At 38.6% G+C, this 20,111-nt stretch overlaps 3 protein-coding genes across 4 annotated transcripts; all 3 read right to left on the bottom strand.

The window, feature by feature from the left end:
• Positions 1-336: 336 nt before the first annotated feature.
• LOC130461735 (uncharacterized) lies at positions 337-761 on the bottom strand. The gene is made up of 2 exons (XM_056829918.1): positions 695-761; positions 337-635 (listed from the first exon to the last, which is right to left on the bottom strand). The coding sequence occupies exons 1-2, from the start codon at positions 759-761 to the stop codon at positions 337-339; spliced, it is 366 nt and encodes a 121-aa protein (XP_056685896.1).
• A 945-nt stretch (positions 762-1,706) lies between these two features.
• Positions 1,707-2,482, bottom strand: LOC110790603 (calmodulin-like protein 30). Its single transcript, XM_021995387.2, has one exon. It carries the CDS (start codon positions 2,323-2,325, stop codon positions 1,783-1,785), a length of 543 nt encoding a protein of 180 aa, XP_021851079.1. The 5' UTR covers positions 2,326-2,482; the 3' UTR covers positions 1,707-1,782.
• A 222-nt stretch (positions 2,483-2,704) lies between these two features.
• Positions 2,705-19,463, bottom strand: LOC110790608 (enoyl-CoA hydratase 2, peroxisomal). 2 transcript variants are annotated; one of them, XM_021995393.2, is made up of 12 exons: positions 19,312-19,463; positions 19,127-19,199; positions 11,825-11,847; positions 9,357-9,462; positions 7,645-7,715; positions 7,118-7,190; positions 6,095-6,134; positions 4,415-4,487; positions 4,188-4,338; positions 3,900-3,970; positions 3,188-3,361; positions 2,705-3,107 (listed from the first exon to the last, which is right to left on the bottom strand). In XM_021995393.2, the coding sequence occupies exons 2-12, from the start codon at positions 19,187-19,189 to the stop codon at positions 3,020-3,022; spliced, it is 933 nt and encodes a 310-aa protein (XP_021851085.1). In that variant the 5' UTR covers positions 19,190-19,199; positions 19,312-19,463; the 3' UTR covers positions 2,705-3,019. The 2 variants fall into 2 exon arrangements, with proteins under 2 accessions (XP_021851085.1, XP_021851086.1); XM_021995394.2 differs by having other exon boundaries at positions 19,301-19,448.
• Positions 19,464-20,111: the final 648 nt, after the last annotated feature.

Raw genomic sequence — 20,111 nt, 5'->3', positions numbered from 1 at the left:
GAATAAAAATTGTGCTCTCGCATTATTTAAGTATTGGTTCATCTTTCCCATCTTTGACTCTTACACTGAAATTAGAGATTAGAGGATGAGATACGTATAATATGAAATACAATATCATGTTTTGAATTAGGGATTCAGAAATATAGACCAACACAACCATGTTGCCCATCTTGCCTCAAGATGCACTCGAGCTGTGGATTCTGCGCTAGAGCTGCATCCCAGTCTGGGCCTTCCTCTCACTCTTGATACGTTACGCAATTTGAGTTCCTGTTGCATTGAGACCTTATCGAGAGTGGGGCAAGACCATATCCTCCAACAATATGATTTAGCCTCGTCTCAGTGTACACCCGACACCTCCTCCACCTCACATGTTTCTCGAGGGCGTGGTTTTCGACCACCACGTGCACGCCCTCCACCACTTACTCCTCCTCTACGCCCTCCAGCACCACCTTCTCTGCGTCCACCACTTACTCCACTACGCCCTCCACCACTTACTCCTCCTCTACGCCCTCCACCACCACCTTCTCCACGCCCTCCACCACTTACTCCTCTACGCCCTCCACCACCACCTTCTCCACGCCCTCCACCACTTACTCCTCTACGCCCTCCACCTCTTACTCCTCCTCCTGTTCGTACTGCATCTCCGCCAGCATCACAAGTTATTTCATCTCCTCCTTTGCAGCTTCTCACTTACCGGCGACAAAAGGATTGCTCTGATAGTCATCGTCCCGAGCCAATTGCCGAGGAGGATGAGTCCTCATTTTCATCGTCCGAGCATGCAAGAAACAACGTAGAACTTAGATTTGAGCTACATTTGAAACTTTTTTGTGTAATCTTTTGTTCTTTTTGCTAGTATTGGAACTTTTTGAACTTTTTGAAACTCATGTGTCATTATTGGAACGATTGAAAATTTTTTGTTTGCACTCTTCTATTTTGTTGCCTAAGTGTAATGGTTTGGTTGGTTGGTTGGTATGATTTGTGGAGGTTGTTGGAGTTGGATTATAGAGGTTGTTGGAGATCTTGGAGTTGTTTGCAGGTTTACTATTTGGCAGGTGCATAAACACTGGAAACAGAATGGCTTGGAGCCCATTTTCTGGTTGAACACTGGAAACAGAATGGTTTAGTGAATGATACATACTGAACCGCTATCTGAGATAGCGGTTTGGTTTTAAACTAAACCGCTATCTCAGATTGCGGTTTAATGACATAAACCGCAATCTGAGATAGCGGTTTAGTTTAAAACCAAACCGCTATCTCAGATAGCGGTTCAGTGGTGAACCGGAAAAAAAAAAATTAGTTTTCTCTCTCCCTTGCTGACGTGGACGGTATGGTGGGAATTAACATAAAAATTAACGTATTTTGGGAATTATTGTATTTTTGTGCAATATTGACGGAAATCGCTCATTATGTTGAACGTTAATATTGTAAATAAAAATAAAAATAAAAATAAAGGAGCTCAATTATCTCGCTAAACACTACAACATTATTCAAAGTAGCAACATGAACATTGCATGGCTGCCACACTAGTGATGAATAAAAATTGTGCTCTCACATTATTTAAGTATTGGTTTCTTTCCCATCTTTGACTCTTACACTGAAATTAGAGATTAGAGGATGAGATACGTATAATATGAAATACAATATCATATTTTGAATTAGGGATTCAGAAATATAGACCAACACAACCAAATGCAGAATTCACTAAATTTAAACAAGGAAAATCACATCCATGGTATACGAAATTCATATTAATTAATGGGCTTAAAAGCTAAGACAGTTTGTCTAATGACGAGTCATATTACGAGTCATCATAATTATAAACTCATTCATGCTTATGAAGCCATCCCCATCTGTATCTGCTGCTCTGACCATATTCCTACAATCAGCAAGCGTACATCTTTCTCCTAACCTCTTTAACATTTCATGCACTTCTTCTGAACTTATCTTCCCATCTTCATCCAAATCAAACACACGAAACGCATTCCTTATATCCATAGTCCTCACACCACCTCCATCTTTATGCAACGCCATGAACTCTTTGAAGTCTATGTAACCATCTTTGTTTGAATCAGCTACTTGAAATATCTTACCTACACTTTCAGCTTTTCCCATGGTTTTGAGTATGGCTTTATACTCTTCTTGCGATATCTTACCGTCTTTGTTCTTGTCGAATCTATCAAATACTTGGTGCATTTCATCCACACTTGGTAGGAAAACTGGTAAGATGCTTGAGTACTGCTTGTTGCTAAACGAAAACAAACGCTTTGAGTTCTGTGATAACTTGTTTTTGCTATACTGGAAATCGAGGAACTTCACAGTAGACATGATTTTTTGGAAGGATGCAAGAGAATGAGATTAAGACGTTCTCTTTTTATACTACAAACTTTCATGAAGAGGTCAATATTCTGATGCTAAATTCTATAGACAAGATAAAATAAACAAGCATAAAAATATAAACATAAATATAAGAATATAAGATGATATTCCATGCTTTTATTTGAAAGCTACAAGGGAATAGAAAACCTCAAATGGGTTGGACAACAGATGGTTCAAGGGACAGGAAATCGTTAACTCAGAAAAGATGGACTAATGAAGCAAAGAATCTAACTTTTCTGCACATTTCAAGTACTATAATTTTCCAGTTATGCCATTCCCATATGCTGCTTTAATGGAATTCCTTTACAACTACAAAATTACAAAGGAATTCAGAAGATTCTCCTCAATCAACAATCAAGCGATAAAACACTTTGATTCCCATACAACCAATAGCACAAATACATAATATAAGTATACTACAACAAGCTTTGAATTACAGATTTCGATATCAAAATACAAGAAAATGAAGATTCTTCGCCCCTGTTGATCCATACCCAAGTTTTTCACTAAATAGTAAACGGAGGTTTATCCCATTTATTACTTGAAAGTAACACTATCTCTGTAGTCTGTACAGTAACTGATAAAGGTAACAACAAAAACTTACAGGGTATACTGTATTACTGTATGATGTTTAGTTGATGATTCACAGCTGTGAAGATAGACGGTTAAGTTCAACATGACCAGAAAGCACCACTTTGTTTCTCTCCTTCACTTTTACCTGATATATAACCCTGTTCATTCAAGTAAACAATCAGAACACTTGACGCAGTAATAAATACCAATTGAATATCACTTCAAGTAGCAATCGTACCTCAAACCCTCTAGCCACATTTCTGTGATCAAAGTTTCACCAGGGAAGACATGTAAAAGAAACCGACCTGATAAGCTTTTGACCATGTCTGAATTCCCTTTGCAAATACATTTAATAACAGCCCTGACTGCAAACCCAAGACTGCAGAGTCCATGCAATATCGGACGAGGGAAACTGTACATTACAAATAATGTAAATATTAGACAATACATAAAAGAGAAATCTATCATATCTAAGTCATGCACATGCACACATAGCAAACCAATGCACCAGGCGGGATCAAATGATAATAAGAGATGGATCACTAAAAATTAGATCAAGGTATAGAAACATTTAAAATAAAATCAGCATCAACTTCCATGCCATAAGATATGAGATAATAGGCTTATCCAGAAGGCTGCGGAAAAAAGGGTGTATGAACTCAAGAAACAGATCCGAATCACATTCAGAAACCAATTAAAGCGTGCAAGCAGTCACTATGAATTAGGTACTCGTATTTTTATTTTTTTTACAATATCCACCATCTGAAGATGATTTAACTAGCTGCGAAAGAGCTTCCACTAACAACATGAACATATCATTCACAAGTGCGGCACTACAACATGCTAATCAAACATCCATCAGCCACCCTTCCCAAACCCTTATTTGAGCTGGGGATGGACACGAATGATAGTCACATATTCATATGAAGTTAGCAACAAGAAACCCATACCCTGCTGTCTCTGCAACCACAGGATCGGAATGCAACGGATTATAATCACCAGAGAGTCTGTATAGCAATGCCTGCATCTCAACATTGAGGAAGATTAGAAATTGTTGTTAACTTTTTAAAATCCTAAAGATATATCATTAACTATGTAACATAAACACCATGTACCTGTGAGGATGAGTCTCAACTCAAGTGGATAATTTTTTTCATGATGACAATAGAAAATACAAATGAAACTGGACATGATCAGAAATTTACGCATTGCAGAAAGAAATAACTAGAAGAACAAACCTGAGATGGTCGAGTAACATCCTCAAATGATGCAAAAGGTTGAGTTCTGGGGAGTTTAATGGCTGGAAACTGGCTCCCTGAATAATTTGTGAAAGAATAGGGATGTGAAGACCTTGAAAAACCACCAGCACCCCTCAAATAGACTGTGGTCCTGCACAGTAGAAATTTGAAACCCTTGTCAATCATGCAAAAGAAGATTGGCATGAACCATTCAATATGACACTAACCTGTTCATGCAAAGTGGTTCCTTGGACTCCTCATCAAAACTTGTCATTTCTATTTCCAGGATAGCTGCTTTACCTGCAAAAATAGAGCTTCCCAGTTAAAGAATTCAACTAAGTGAGAAATCTTCTTAACAGGAAGTTTTGAATAAATCATCTCGCACAAGGACCTCTGCCCTATGGGTGTTTTCAATCTCCCAAAATTGTCTGCATGCTATTGAAAGTAATTCTGATTACGTCATACTTTTCTTCTGTGGATTTAACAGCTATCTGAAATTATTCTTATTTGGCATCAAAATCACCAAAAACAGGATTATCATTTCAAAATTAACAGACAACCTAACTCTAAATAAGTCGGATTTTTTCCATCAAACAAATTTCGTTCTTATTGTGGCTTAATCATAGCTTTTAAGGCATGTGCAGAGTGTTGGTTTATCAAACAAGATCAAATTTCTGATCTACCTGGCAGCAGATATGTGAATGCTTCCGTGGATGTACAGCCACTCCAAGAGACATAGAAATAAGTCACGTGTTATTATATTGAAGGTAAGGTGTTGAAATTGAGCTTAGTTTCTGTTGAATGATGCATGTCTGACCAAAGAAATTAAGTCCAGCAGCGTGTGAAGTTCAACCCAATTGTTAAAGAGCAATAGCTATAAGAGGTTTGTATTGAATTTTGGAGGACAAACCTCACTATTGTAGGGAAAAGTTACAAAACCAAAGGTTACTAAAGAGTAAGTGGTTTTTCTTTTCCATGCATGCAAAACATATTAATTTTCACTTTTTGTTTTGTTTTGTTTTCATGGAGTTGAATGATAATGGGTCTCACATACAAACCTTTGCATAATTTTATCTATTGTTGGTAAAAGGTTCATTATAATCAAGGTTTGTAAAATGATGACGTGGCAGGGGAACAAACCCCATTGAAATTTCTTCTATTGCCATTGCCTTAGTAGCTAGCAACTGTTTGCAGCTTTTAGCCTTTTATGCTATTTTGTCTGTTAGAAAGAAAGCTGCTGCGACAGCTCTTTATGGCTGTTGTTTTGGCCTTTCCTAGGATGATTCTAGAGGACAGTTATCATCTCTTGTAAGGTGCAGATGTCAGTGTAAATATGTGCACTCCTAGGTTGTAATCCCTAAGTCGATATGAATGAAATGAGGGAAGCCACATTTGGTGAAATATCAGTTCTTCTTTTCTGAGTTTTATGCAGATTATTTATATCTTCAGTTTTAATTCCAGGGTGTCCAGGCCTCCAGGGAGAAGAAGTGAAATATAATATGAACGGACAGCACAAAACAGTGGTTGGCCTAAGAAGAATTAGAAGAAAGTGATAATGTACGTGTACCCTTGGCTCGTCTAGGACTAGAGATCATTAAGCCAGATTTTAATAAATAAACAAATTAAACTATGGCGCTTTAGGACAATATTGTTACTACTGGGAGCCTCTACAAGCACTTTAGTCACATTACTTTGGGTAAAAAATGTTACCATTTTAGGTGTGTTGCAACTATTGTGACATTTCCATTTTAGGGAAGTGTTGCAACTATATAGAAATGGAGGAAGTATATGTCAGGTAGTGGCAGTTCTTGTGGTATCTTGCAAAGCAATATGCAAAAGGTAAGGTACATTCGAAATCATTCAGTAGAATTGCGGATTTCTAGAGAATATCAAACAAGATTTCAAACCTTTGTCATGCAACCCAGCAACTTTTGCTGTGTTTCTTATCTGCATAACAAAATTAAAGAGATATTAGTAGCGGCTGCAACCAAGAATTCTGGGACCTACAGAAAGAATGTGGATCCTGACCACAGTCCAAGGACTTGAGTTACAGGAGGCGAGGTAGTGGGGTAAGTCAATGCAACAAGATACAGCCCCAGGATAATTTAGTACATTATAGAAGAGATATTACTGGGATCAACATGCTTCCTTAACTCAGGTGGAATACAGAAACATATTCAATATGTGACAGACAAGATGGTATCTCTGTGAGTTATACAGACTACTTTTGGATGGCACTAGTAAAGATTGGCTTCCTCTACAAGGTTCGAGGATCAGGTGGCAATGTGGCATACAATTGTAATTATTTCTAGGCTCTATCTTCGGAATGTGAAAGGGAGAATTGACTACTTTGTCCAAGAATCATTAGTACGACACCAAGTACAAGCAGGATCAATATGAAATACAAGTATACAACTAAAGAATCATTGCACAACATAATATGGCTAACCCAAAGGGTATTTTTGTAGCTTGGCTAGCTATTATAAACAGGTTAGGTACATAAGACAAGTTGGTTAAGTACTTAAGTGGAATATCTCTATTGATAGGCAGTGTGTGATTATGTCACTGGGCTGCTGGGTCTACAGACTTTACACTCTACAGCACATCTTTTTTTTGCTTGTCCTACTCTGCTAGGGTGTGGGAGAAGTGTTTTGAAGCTCCTAGAGTGTGCTATGTCAGTTCTGGGGTTTCAAAGGGAGATTTCAAAGGATTGCGTAGAAGTTCAGCTGATATGAGACAGTTGCTAGTGTTGTGAGCTTAGTTACTTGCACGTTAAAGGTCTCACCTTCAACCCTTCAGAAAGATGCGAGGACGTGACACTGACACATCCTTTGAAAATAAAGTTAGATTGTATGTGGTGTTTTGGTGCTTGTATTATCTTTCTTTGATAAGTAATAAAGCTTAATTTGCCCAAAAAAAAGAATCCTTACACAACTGTTTGAGGGAAGTGGCTTGTAAATTTCTATATATTGTTGTCCATGCAAGAGAAGTCGTGGATCAAACCTGAAATGGATCATAACATCAGAAAATTTAATGAGGTAGTTGTCACAAAGTCATAAATATATATTGAACTGGTGAAGTCCATACTCCTTCCATTTCTTTTTCCAAGGCATTTAAGCCTTCTTCAACGCCAATGTAACAATAAATGCCAAATTGTTGTCGATGTAAAATTTAGGTTACTTTGTATTATAGATACAATAATGAATGTCAGTTTCCATTACCCAAGCAGTTTTAATTAAAATTAAATAAATTCTTAATATGCTTACAAAAGAAACGCAGGACGGGAGGAGTATGATCCAGTGATCCACCAATGTATCACAATTTGACCACCAACATTCCAATAGTGAACATATAATTTAATGTCTTCCTGTCAGTTACTCAGTTCTGTCCCTTTATGGGATAGTGAAGTACTATAATTTAGGGACTTATGAGGTAGATAGAGAGGAACAAAACTCACTCCATTCCTGGAATATTGAAAAGATTTCGATTGGAACCAAGTGAAAATATAGCGGCAAAAGTTGGCAAGACCTGCATGGTTGGCAATTAAGGAGTATGACGTTACTGCGTCTACTTTCATTTATCTCTTAAAGAGTTAAGACTGCAGAAATAAATAGAAGATATATCTCGAAAGATGATATAATTAGCCAAGGAAACAAGTCAAATCAAAACTCAAAAGTTCCTGTCCTATTCCACAGCTCCCCCCCTCCCACTCTCCCCATTAAAGATCCTAGTAAATTTTAAAACCAGAAAACAGGAATAAGTTACTAGCTGGAAATAAGATATCAAGCAGCTTGAATCAGGCATGCCATGTCAGGAATGGGGAAACAGCAGAGCACTACTTCCTCCGTCCCTTTTTGTTTGCCCCATTTTCCTTTTTGAGATGTTCCTTTGAGATTGCACCATACCCTTAAGTGGTAAGTTTTCCCACGTGCTCTCTCTGTATCTCTCTCTTCACGGAACCACTTTGCTATCACATGTGCATTATTTACACCCAATTCTTAAAGTGAACTTTCTTCCATGGAGCAATAAAAAAAGGGACGGAGGGCGTATTTTTTTTTTGACGGAGGGCGTATTACTGAAGCGAAACAATCACTAGCACAAGAAACAAGCTTCTTGTAGGAGCTTTGTTGGATTGAGATATGCTAGAGTGATCATTATGCTTGAAGGATCGATTTTTCACTCTTTAACTCTTTCATCTCTACTTAAGTTTGTCCCAAAATATTACATCACCTTCCCTAACATAGTTCAAACACCTGTTATGTCCCAGTAAAAAACATTCCACTTTCTTGTAATGTGCATATCCACAACCTGGGAATATGGGGAGGGGGCAAGAGTTTGACGTTAAAAAAGGATACTAATGGAGAAAGAGGTTTAAAATTGCATCAAGGCCTTAATGCATTCTCTTGGGTCAGTGGTAAATCCATCTTATCTCCATACAGTAGGCTGCAGTTTTAACTCCCACTGGCAACATTTTAATGTAGTTTGGTACTTTGGTTTGATTTAATCTAATGTCCTCTGCTTGCATCAGAAAATGGAGAAAGAAGGTTGTGTTTATATTAGGAATTTAGGATACTAAAAAATAGAAACTTTTGCTATTTGGAGTAACCAAAGCAGCATATTCCATTTGAAAGGACAAAGCAATATTTACAGCCTCAAGGCCTTGATGCAATTTTAAACCGTATCATCACAAAGGATCACAAAGGTGAGAGCCTTGTGCTTTAGGTTGGCGTGTCCGTATTTCCAGAGTATACAGGAAAGATACAAATCGATTGGGGAAAAGTTAAAATCTTCTGATGACTGCAAAAACTAGTTTATTTAACAATCTATCAACTAGGACAAATATAATAAATTGTCCTTCTCATACAGTAAGCAGAAAGAAAATGATACTCTTTAGGAAAATTCTAGTCTTGTAAAAAACCTCTCCAATTTTGGCAGAAATGCCTCGTCAATATGTTTTACGGTAAAATATAATTCTGATTTATAAGTCGTACAAACTAACGCTTCTGCAAATATGTTATCGAAAGACTTTCTAGACGTTCAAATATAATATAATCTGTATATCCTTCACTGTGAAAATTACATACATGAAAAATAAACAATGAAAAGGTCAGCAACATCTAGTGAAACACATTGAACAAAATTCATAGAGGAAAAAGGAATTATCAGTACCTTGATGAATTCTTGACCATCATTATGGTAAACATACTTGAGTTCATCGGCATCAACTGCATTAGTCCCACATGCTCCGACACCAAGCGCATATAAAGCCGAGTCTCTATTTGCAAAGAAACAACCCAATTATTGTGAAATGGAAGCCAAAAGGCATATTCAATGGTCTCAAAATATTTTTATTGTAAAGAAAATTGTTTTATAAATCATCAACTAGCATAGCGTACAAGAACGGAGGACAAGTTGTCCACGTAACAGCCAAAAACACAGATTACAAATTAGACCAATTTCGTTGAATTCCCACCCCCCCCAAGCAAGTAACTTCTAAATTCCCCCGTTGCGTTAGCCTACAAAGAGGTTAAATAAGCTATCCTACCCGGCACCAAATCAACACCCAAAACGGTCCCTTAGAAAATTCGCGCATTCCGTTTTAACCACAAACACCTAAGAATAGCACAAAAGCATTTCGCCACAAAGCCTTCTTCTCCTTTGCCCTTCCATGGCCCACAAATCGGATTTGCAGCAGATCCGAAACAATACATGGGCCGGGGGGAAAGAAGACGTGTAAGCACGTCTTACTGTTGGCACGACCGCACGACACAACATGCACATATCCAAAGTGTTCTGATGGATGGGCATGACTCAGATCAAAAGTTTTAATGGAGTAATCAAATGGGTCAGAAGGAAACAAAGTGGGAACAAGTTCGTGAAAGGGGTCTGTCTCACTAGAATACAAGCTACTATTTACCATGTGTAGAATGCCAGGAATGATATTCTGTGGAACCACAAAATTATGACACAAGATATACTTGTAAAGCACATCAAAGAAGACATTAAGTATAGGATTCTTAGTCTTATGACTCGGAAAACAAGCAGTAGAGATATAGCTTGGTTTGAGACTTTGAGTCTCTTTTTTGTAATTAGTCTTGCTGTAATTGTTTGTACACGAACCTAACTGGGATGTTTTTTGTTCTGGTTGTTAGTGTCTGGTCCTTCCTAGAAGGTTTGGAAATACAACTTGAATTTTGGTTGTAAAAATGGTGTTTGGATTTTGAATTTTTTTGCTACAGCTTAATTACCCCCCACCACCACCACAAAATAAAAAAACATGCACATATCTGGTGAAACAACTATACCTGGTCGTCTTCTTTGGAGCATGTCATTAGTGTTGATTCTCCCTAATGCCAAGGCCCGAATAAATCCTCTCACCTTGAGAGGAATTGTGGTCTTCCAAATCAATCTATGGACTGGGAAGCAGGGGTACCTCGGAGGCGAAGAAAGGCAGGACAGAAAAGACTTGAAAGAAAAGATGCCTGTTGTATCCCCCAACCACTTCCTAGAACCCTCTACCTCCGATAATTGAGTTGAGTTGATATAACCTCAAAAAATAACGAGTTCATTTGTTTCTCTAACATGAGATGCCTTCGTAAATGAAGATCCCAACATTTCTAAAGTGGAATGCAGAATTAGGAGCTTTATGTAAATTGGACAGATTATAAAATAGAGGGAAACAGATAGAAAACGGTTGCTCCCCTCTCCAACAACATCCTCCCTAAATCTAATGTGATAGCCATTCCCTACCTTAAACTATGGCAAGAAGACAGATGATATTTGAGAAATAAATATCCAAGGGCAAGCCTAAGTTACCAACACACCAGTACACCACCGTGCATCAAACCTGACTTTCTAGAGTCCGGATTACACGACGTCACAAAGACTGAGGTTCAAGAGGAAAACTCCATAGCCACTTCCCCACCAGAGCAACATTTGTTATTACTATCCTTTCCAAGTTCCAACCCCTAACACTCCTTCCTCTTTGGCCAACACAGTAAATCCCAGTTCGCAAAATCACTAAAACATTTCTCCATCTTCGGTCTAAAACATATGAGACTCCTTTCCTAAGATGGAGCAAAAGATTTCTTTTTTATCCAGATAGAAAAGTTTCGTTAACGGTTAGAAGGAAGATTTCTACACTAAGAGGACAAAAGACCTTTATAAGAAATCTGATGCAAACATATCAGGTGGCCAAATACTTTTTAAAACTAACCTAACTAGGCCAGAAAATATTTTGTAGAAGGTTTTGTAGTTCTCACGGAGGAGCTCCTTCTTCTAAGTCTGATGATCCAGCAGTTAGCTTGGGCCTTTCTTAACAAATCCACACATAAATTCATTACAATTACCATCATTTCTTATTACCTACCAAACGGGCAAATTTTGATCAGAAAAGAAAAACAACTCTTTGGATAGTGGCAGACTATCATAGAAGGCAAAAACTTTCATCATTCGTGTTTGAAGCACAACCCCCTTCTAGCTACTTTACTACACAGTAGAGTGAGTTAATTTTGATGTACGGTCTCAAAATAAATAGTTCTTCAGTCTCAATTTTGTAAATTGAAAATTTCTCAACAATGAAATTGGACAGAATTAAAGATCAGAGAAAAAAATAGGGGCTTAAAAGTTAAAAATACCTCTCAGAATACTGATATGTCGTCTGCGAACAGCAGCATCATAAGTTACATGTATCATCAATTCAAACAAAGAGACAACATAAAGTTACTAAATCGTTGTGGTTTTGCATCCACCTTTCTAATGGATACTTTATATGAAATAACTACGAAGTACTTGTGTAAACTTTTAGTCACATAATATCATTATCAACGTCAACTACCTAGTCCAATCAAGTCATGTTATAGAAATCTATAACCTATTTGTGTTTAACCTATTTGTGTTCAAAACATATTTGAGACAGTAAATGTGAAAGATAGAAACCTCATATTCTGCACATGTGACTTGTCCCACTGCTCTCACATCAAAAGAAAAAGATCCATAGGAAATAAACCACTTTATAACTAGAGGTGCTACTCCTCAAATTGCTAATTGGTTTTGGGATAAAAGCATGGAACCTCCTTTAGGCTTATAAGAAGTATGGACTCTCCTCCTCCTTGGACAGCCATGCCCATTTTCATCATTCTCTAAATACTAACAAGATAGACTGTTTTATTCAATTTCTTCTTAGGAAGATCTTCGCACAAATTCAGATTTCATTTGGCAAATAATATCTTACATATCATCATATCTAGTACCTACTATCTAGTTTGTGGAAGTTGACACTGTGGAGAGTCAATGTTATCCATTTATTCCAAGGCAAGTATTAACACTTCAACTTCATTTCGATGAAGATAATTTGAGGATCATCCTCCTAAGTCGTCATTGACGCTCTTTTACTCCTAATTAATATTTTGAACCCAACCTATTTCCTTTACATAGTTCTAGCCCTACATGTCTCTAATAGAGAAGATTAATTATGAGAGATATATTAAGGAATTCAACATTTCTACTCCGAGAAGATAGATACACTATTCTCTCCCCATTATCTACTTTCCAAGTCACCACCGTTTCTCACGTAAAACCGAGCAAACATCTTCGTACCAAAAACATGAAAAGAAACAAAGATCGTATCTTTCCCCTTCTTCTTTTTGTAGCATATTTTGAACATGAATAAGTAGTTGATAAAATATTGTGTTACACTTGTTATTTTCCCCTCTTATTCATTGAGATTACACACATATATATACATATACCAATTGTCACAGCCAAAATCTTCGCGTCGGGCGGTACTCGAGTCCTCCCTCAAACCAGCCTAACTCTACGCTCAAGGAGGGTATTTTGCCCCTTTCACGTAATTGCGGAATAACTATGCAACGTACATTGAAATAAAACACCAAGTATATGACGTGGAGTAGTTTTTATTTCATAAGGCAACAGAATACACATTTACATGGAGAGATTCCGGCAGCGTCATTGCATAACAAAGGAATCGGATGCCTTGGACAAATATTTATAGGCAAAGAAGAGAGACAAGCCCCTCTCTCATAGGCGACACTTACAAGCCTAAAACGACACCCCTATCGGCGTTTATAAATAATGCAACTGCCATGTCCAGCGTGGCAATCTTATCCTCTAAGTCTCAACCGACTCAGCGCATATCCAAACAACCAACTGTCGCAAACTGCTTTCAACCTGTTCGCTAACCGCCATGCATGTGTGCACGCACAAGGCACGCGCCCACCGGCTGCATGGTTGTCCACATTGTCCGGTTGCAACTCAGTAGCCTAGCTAGCAAGCTCGCTTACTCGCACAACAACTCTCGTCCAGCTCCTCGACTGTCACTAGCTGCCCATCACTCCACTAGCTAGCTATCGAGCTATCCACACTAAGCGACTCGCTAGCTCGAAGTGTAGTGCCCAACACCTCGACCAGCTCAAGGGAGCTCGCAGCATAGCTTTGAGCTCGCTAGCACATCGTCGAGTTGCGTCTTCTCACCGTACAAGTAGCTTAGCGGACCATAGAGATAACACAAGCTAACATAGAGCTACAACCAAGTTTATTAGCACACACAAACCAACCAAACAATAGTAAGTCGACTTGGCTCTCATTGCTTCGAGGCAATCATGTCGCACGCCTTAGCCAAATGCACGCCATGCCAGCCTTGGGCACAAAGGGGTCTCACAAACCAACCCCACTAGAAGAGGCTGACTTCCTCATCAGATAGTCTTCAATTTGAGTCTCTAATTGCCACAAGGTAGTGTCACGTTCCCATGAAGCCTCTGCCTCGGGACAACCCTTCTAATGAACCAGATATTTGATCCGGCGATTCTTCTTACTCTGTCCCAACACGCGTCGATCAAGAATTTTCTCCACACTCTTAGTGAACTGCTTTCTGATCGTCGGCGGATTCCTCTTGGTAGTTGGGAGCACGCTTGCACATCCTCATAATATGACTTTAAGTAACTGACGTGAAAAGTAGGATGTACCTTCAACCTTTAGGGCAGACTTAATCGATAGGCGAGTGCACCAATTTAATGAACGACGTCAAATGGACTGTTGTACCTCGAAATCAGGGAAGTTTGCGTCGTCTTGGTACTGATCTTCTTCCAAATCTGGAGTGTAAATATCGGCAACACTTTATCCCCGACGCTGAACTCCAAAGGGCTACCCTTGTCAACATATTTCCACATGCGATGAGATGCCTTTTTTAAGCTATCTCGCGCTTGGTCCATCAACTCTTGATGACTGGAAGAAAAACGATGCGTCGTTGGGCAACCCACATCCCTGTTTTACTTTGACTATCTCGTGTGGTTTCAAGGATTGCCAACCCATTGCGAGTTCGAAGGGACTCATTCCCGTTGCCGAACTCTTGTGCAAATTATAACAGAACTGAGTCTTGTCTAGGAGTTCCAACCCATTCTTTTGGACGCGGTCATATAATGGTGTAAATACTCCTCAAGTAAGCCATTAATCCGCTTTGTCTGGCCATCCGTTTGGGATGATTGTTGTGGAAAACTTCATAACCGAACCAACATGTTGAAAGGCTGTCCAAAACCGCCCGGTGAACCTGGTGTCCCGGTCACTAATGATGTCCTTGGGCAACCCAAAATATTTAACCATATAAGCTAGAAATAACTACGCCATCTCGTCCGCCGGACATGCATCCGGTGCTGGACTAAACACAACATACTTTGAAAATCAATCAACCACTATTATTACCAGACGTTGCCCGTTCACATTAGCAAACCCAAAAATGAAGTCCGTCGAAACCGAAACCCACGATTTCCCAACAAAAGACAATGGCCGCCGGAGAAGCCTTGCTTCCCTCCGACGCCCAGTCTTATCCAACTGGCACACATGGCACGATTTCATGTATTAAGCCTTCATGTTAGGCCAAAAGTAAATTCTTTCCAACAACGCTTGCGTTTTTTCGCGACCAGGGTGACCAACACATACAAAATCATGTACTGATCTCAACAATTCTTCACGCAACTTGCCGGAAGGGACTTACAACCGTCCTCCTTGTGCCAACAGTAGGCCATTTTCTATCCAATATCTACTAACATTACCTTCCTTGACTTGCTCACCTGGATGGTCTTTGCATTCTTCTTGCACACGCCTTATAAAGTCTGATTCCACCATCACAAGTGCTGCAAACAACTCTTGAGTCTTCCTACTCAAAGCATCAGGCTGTGTCTATCAGGCTTATATTGCCATGCAAAGTCGTATTCTTCAAAATTCCATCCAACGGGCCTGCTTAGGCGACAATATCTTCAGCGACTGGAAGAATGGGTTGGCCACATAATCGGCCAATACCGTAAACTTTGTTCCCAACAAATAGTGTCGTCAAGTAAGAAGGCAATGAACAACTGCCAACATCTCTTTTTCATGGCCGAGTATCTCTCTTCCGCCTCTTTGAGATTTCGTCCCTCGAAAGCCACTGGTTGTCCATCTTGCACGAGAACCCCACCAAGGGCTTTCCCTGACTATGAACCTCAAACGATTTGTCGAACTCCGGAAGTTTCAACACTAGTTCGATCGGCGTCTTTAGGTTCTCGAAGGCAGATTGACATTGATCGGACCAGACCCACCCTTCTCCTATTTTTAAGAGATCTGTCAGAAACGATACTTTATGTGAATAGCCTTGAATAAATTTTCGATAATAATTGGCCAAACCAGAAAGGATCGCAACTCAAGGACGGACTTGGGTTGTTCCTAGTTGACAATCGCCTTCACCTTAGACTCATCCATCCAAATTTTACCCTTATTGATTTTGTGACCAAGAAATTGATCTCCGTTCTTGCGAACTCACATTTTTCCTTTCTCCCATACAGCTGGTACTTCAATAATTGTTCGAAAACTAACTTTAGATGTTCCACATGATCATCTAAATTGTTTGAGGATACTACAATGTCATCAAGATAAACAACACAAAAACAGTCAAGATACTCATAAAGCACGTCATTCATTAAATTGCAGAAAGTAGTCGGGGTATTGGTTAACCCGAACGGCATTACAAGAAATTCATATGAACCATAACGAGTTGCGAATAACCAGAACACAAGTCCAATTTGGTGAAGTATGTCGCCTTCGACAGCGTATCCAACAGATCGTCCGTCATCGGGATAAGATACTCGTTCTTCACCGTAACCTTATTCAGTGCGCGATAATCAACGAACATACGAAGAGAGCCATCCACCTTCTTCTTGAACAACACAGGAGCACTATATGGGGCCTTCGAAGGATTATAAACTCAGAATCAAGCTGCTTTGGGAGTTCAGCCAACTCCAAGGGACCCATCCTATACAGCGCTTTTGCTGGAGGCCTCTGCACCAGGCTCTAACTCAATCACATGATCTACAGCACGCCTCGGAGGAAGATTTTTAGGAAGATCTTCCGGCATCGAACCAGTGAATTTCTTTCGCAGTGCCGCAATGGCACATCTACATACACATCTTTCTTTATCTCAACCACAATAGTCATGAGCGGGGGTTCACCTTTCTTCAGGCCCTTACGGACGTGCATGGCTGATAGCATTCCGTGTGAAGAGGAACCACGAGAAGAAGACTTACCATGGACGAAACAAGGAGAAGTTTCGTCGCCAATCAATGTTTCACCAAGATGAGGGGCAACAAACGCCTTAGCCTTGTTGAAAAACTTGTTGCCAAGGACCAGATCATAATCGTCCATTTTCACCACCATCAAGTCAACTTTCCCTTTCCAAGAGCCAATGGGAACTAGGGTATCCTTTATAACGCCCATTGATTCAAGAGCGATAGTATTAACTGCCTTCATAGTATGGCCAGATGGTCGAATTTGCAAACCCAACTTCTTCGCAGCATCATCCTTTATAAAATTGGGGGTAGAACCAGTATTGATCATAGCCAAGACATTTTTACCATTCACACCGACCTTGCAACACATCAAACCATCGACGGGCTCCTGATGTTCCGCATTCATAGCATTAAGTAACTTCATTGTGTTCATGAGCGGAACCATATCTAACGGTTCAGGGGTCTCTTCTTTATCTTCTTTGTCCGCCAACAAGGCGGCCAATTGTTGTCGCTTCAGACAATTTCGAGAAATATGGGGGACTTTACAAATGAAACATCCATCATTAAAACAGGTCTTCTTGTTGCTAGAGGAGCGATCGTCCTTCTTTTCAGGACGTTGATAGTTAGACTTTTCTCCATAACCTAGGTAGCCTTTCTTCTTGTTGGACTTTCGTCTTTCCTTGATCCCGATCAACTTCCTTTCCCTTTTACTTACCAGTTACCGGGGAATCCGTTACTTTCTCAACGAGGGTCTGCAGCATTCCATTCATTTGGTTCAACTAATTCGAAAGAAGTTTAATTGAATCTCGGACCGTATTAACCAGCGATTCATCATCTCCTGACGTTCCCAGATGCGCTTCAATCCTCTAGATTCTTGCCTGGTTAACTTCAGCGGTCTTAGGGGCCATTGTTTTCTTTAGATTTTCCTTCTCTTGCAAACTTCAAAAGAAAGCCAATCTGGTAGGACTAACGGAAGCCACTTTGAATTATTGTGTTTTCCCTATCATTGCATGGCTTAAAGCAAGTTCCGCGGTGTTGGTTTGCAAGTTGTGGCATTAAAGAGTTACGAATTTTCGCAATCATATTCCGATTACTCATTATTCACATTTACAAAACGGAAAATACAACTTAATGTGCTTCTATATGTTAATGATATGATGCTTGTTGGAAATGATAAAAATAGCTTCGACAACATTTAAAGCTTATTTAGGGGAGTGTTAAATATTTTTTGGGGTCGGTAGTGGTTTGCAATGAGCAAGAGATATAAATGTCCCAAAGAAAGTATGCACCGGACATAATCACGGAAATAGGATTATTAGGAGCCAAGCCTCCAAAGTCTCCAATGGAGCAAAATCATAAGGTTGCGTTAGCCAGTGGACATTTGCTTGTAAATTCAGAACAATACAGTAGGCTAATAGGTAGATTAATATACTTAGGGATTATACAACAACCTAGAGAACAACACTGGGAGGCAGCCTTACAAGTTGTACGCTACATAAAGAAAAATCCAGGTCAAAGAATTGTGTTACGAGCTGATAGTGATTGATTTGAGCCTGGAAGGGTGATGTGACTCAGATTGGGCAAATTGTCCTCTTACGAGAAGATCATTGAGTGGGTGGTTATTATTACTTGGATACTCGCCAATATCTTGGAAAACTAAGAAACAACCCACTGTTTCTCGTTCCTATGCCGAAGCAGAATATCGAACCATGTCAACCATTACTTGTGAATTAAAGTGGCTTAAGAAGCTTCTCGGTGACTTAGGAATTAAACATGAGAATGGAATGAGATTGTACTGTGACAGTCAATATGCACTATATATTGCACAAAATATAGTAATTCATGAACGGACTAAACCTATAGCGGCAGATTGTCATTTTGTACGAGATGCAATTACAAATGAACTTATTATACACTCCTATGTACGGATGTACCTACAAAGATACAATTGGAACACATGTTCACAAAGTCTTTGGGAAAAAGTCAACAAGAGTTCTTATTGTCCAAGTTGGGCGTTCGGGATCTTCACGCTCCCATCAAAGGGTGTTGAAATAAATAAGTGAAATATAGATATTCATTTTGGAAAACTATTATTAACAAACTCATTATTTAGAAAACTAGATAGGTGTAGTTTACATAATGACAGGAAAAATAGACGGAATAATCTGAATGAATGAGGGGGGAGAATAACAAATATAACACACTATTTATCATACTGCTTATACGTATCAACGTATCATCAATTCATTACCAACAACAAAATTAAATTTATTGTATAAACATCAAAATTAATCTATCATTCAACAATCTAACAAACTGAAATTTTTGAATTTTACAAACCTATAAATATAAGAAGGATATTGGGGTTGAAATTGAAATTGAAATTACCTCGGGAAATTTGTAAGCGAGGACGAGCTCAGGATCGATCGCTAGATTAGTATGATCCGCCATTGATGAAAACCTTCAAAATAAATAAATTACAGAAAATATTAGTTGAATTTTGATGTTAGAATTAAGATTACAGAGTATAGTTGCGTGATTGAATGATGAAAGCAAAATTACGAATCAATCACCCAAATTGATAAAGCTAAAAGAGAGGTTTCCTCTACGAGATGAGTGAAGTGAGATTATGCGATTGCTATTTTGAAATGGTGAAAAACTGAAAACGATGAAAAGTAAATCGAGCCACTTTGGTGAAAAGGGACGATTTTTGTTGGGATAAGTTAGACCCGTATTATTTTAAGTCAAGGTATAAGATAAAACGAGTACTCCTTCCGTCTCTTTTTGTTCTTTACGTTTTTTCTTTTTGGGTATTTCAAAATATTTTTTACATTTCGTTTTATATTTTCACATTAATAACTTAGTATTCTATCAAAATTTGTGCCCAATTATTATTTTAACCAATTAAATTCATTGGGTCATTTAATATCTCACACTTTTTCATTGGGACAATTAAATTTTTCTCATTTTCCAATATCATAATTTTGATAAAAGTGAAGTCATTATAAATAAACGTAATTTATTTTGTTTAAATAAAAAAATTGAGCAATCTCGATGCAAATTAATTAATCGTTAAAACGCGTGAAAAATATCAAACGTAAAAAACAAAAAGAGACGGAGGGAGTATATGCTTGTGCGATTGCATGGATATCTATAAAAAGTATACATATCTCTTAAACGATGTTATTAATTAACTATAATGTGTATGGTTATCTAAATATTATATGTGTCTTAAACAAAACATAAAATCCGAAGTAAAAAGTTTTTTTGAGGGACCCGGAGTAAAAAACCGTTTTTGAGGGACCCGAAACAAAAAGTTAAAAGGTACGTATCCAAAATAATGATATGTATACATGATGGTCTCAAAACCTGA

The sequence above is a fragment of the Spinacia oleracea genome, chromosome 5 (genome assembly GCF_020520425.1).
Source record: "Spinacia oleracea cultivar Varoflay chromosome 5, BTI_SOV_V1, whole genome shotgun sequence".
NCBI classification, from domain to species: Eukaryota; Viridiplantae; Streptophyta; class Magnoliopsida; order Caryophyllales; family Amaranthaceae; genus Spinacia; species Spinacia oleracea.
The sequence above is the reverse complement of the archived record's forward strand: the minus strand, read 5'-3'. Positions and strand labels throughout refer to the sequence as shown.

Coding starts and splice junctions, on each gene's coding strand:
- LOC130461735 (XM_056829918.1), bottom strand. CDS start 761: ATGAGGACTCATCCTCCTCGGCAATTGGCTCGGGACGATGACTATCAG. Junction 636..694: donor GAGCAATCCTTTTGTCGCCG/GTAAGTGAGAAG, acceptor GCGGAGATGCAG/TACGAACAGGAGGAGGAGTA.
- LOC110790603 (XM_021995387.2), bottom strand. CDS start 2,325: ATGTCTACTGTGAAGTTCCTCGATTTCCAGTATAGCAAAAACAAGTTA.
- LOC110790608 (XM_021995393.2), bottom strand. CDS start 19,189: ATGGCGGATCATACTAATCTAGCGATCGATCCTGAGCTCGTCCTCGCT. Junction 7,716..9,356: donor ATGGTCAAGAATTCATCAAG/GTACTGATAATT, acceptor CCAACCATGCAG/GTCTTGCCAACTTTTGCCGC. Junction 4,339..4,414: donor GAACCACTTTGCATGAACAG/GTTAGTGTCATA, acceptor TCTACTGTGCAG/GACCACAGTCTATTTGAGGG.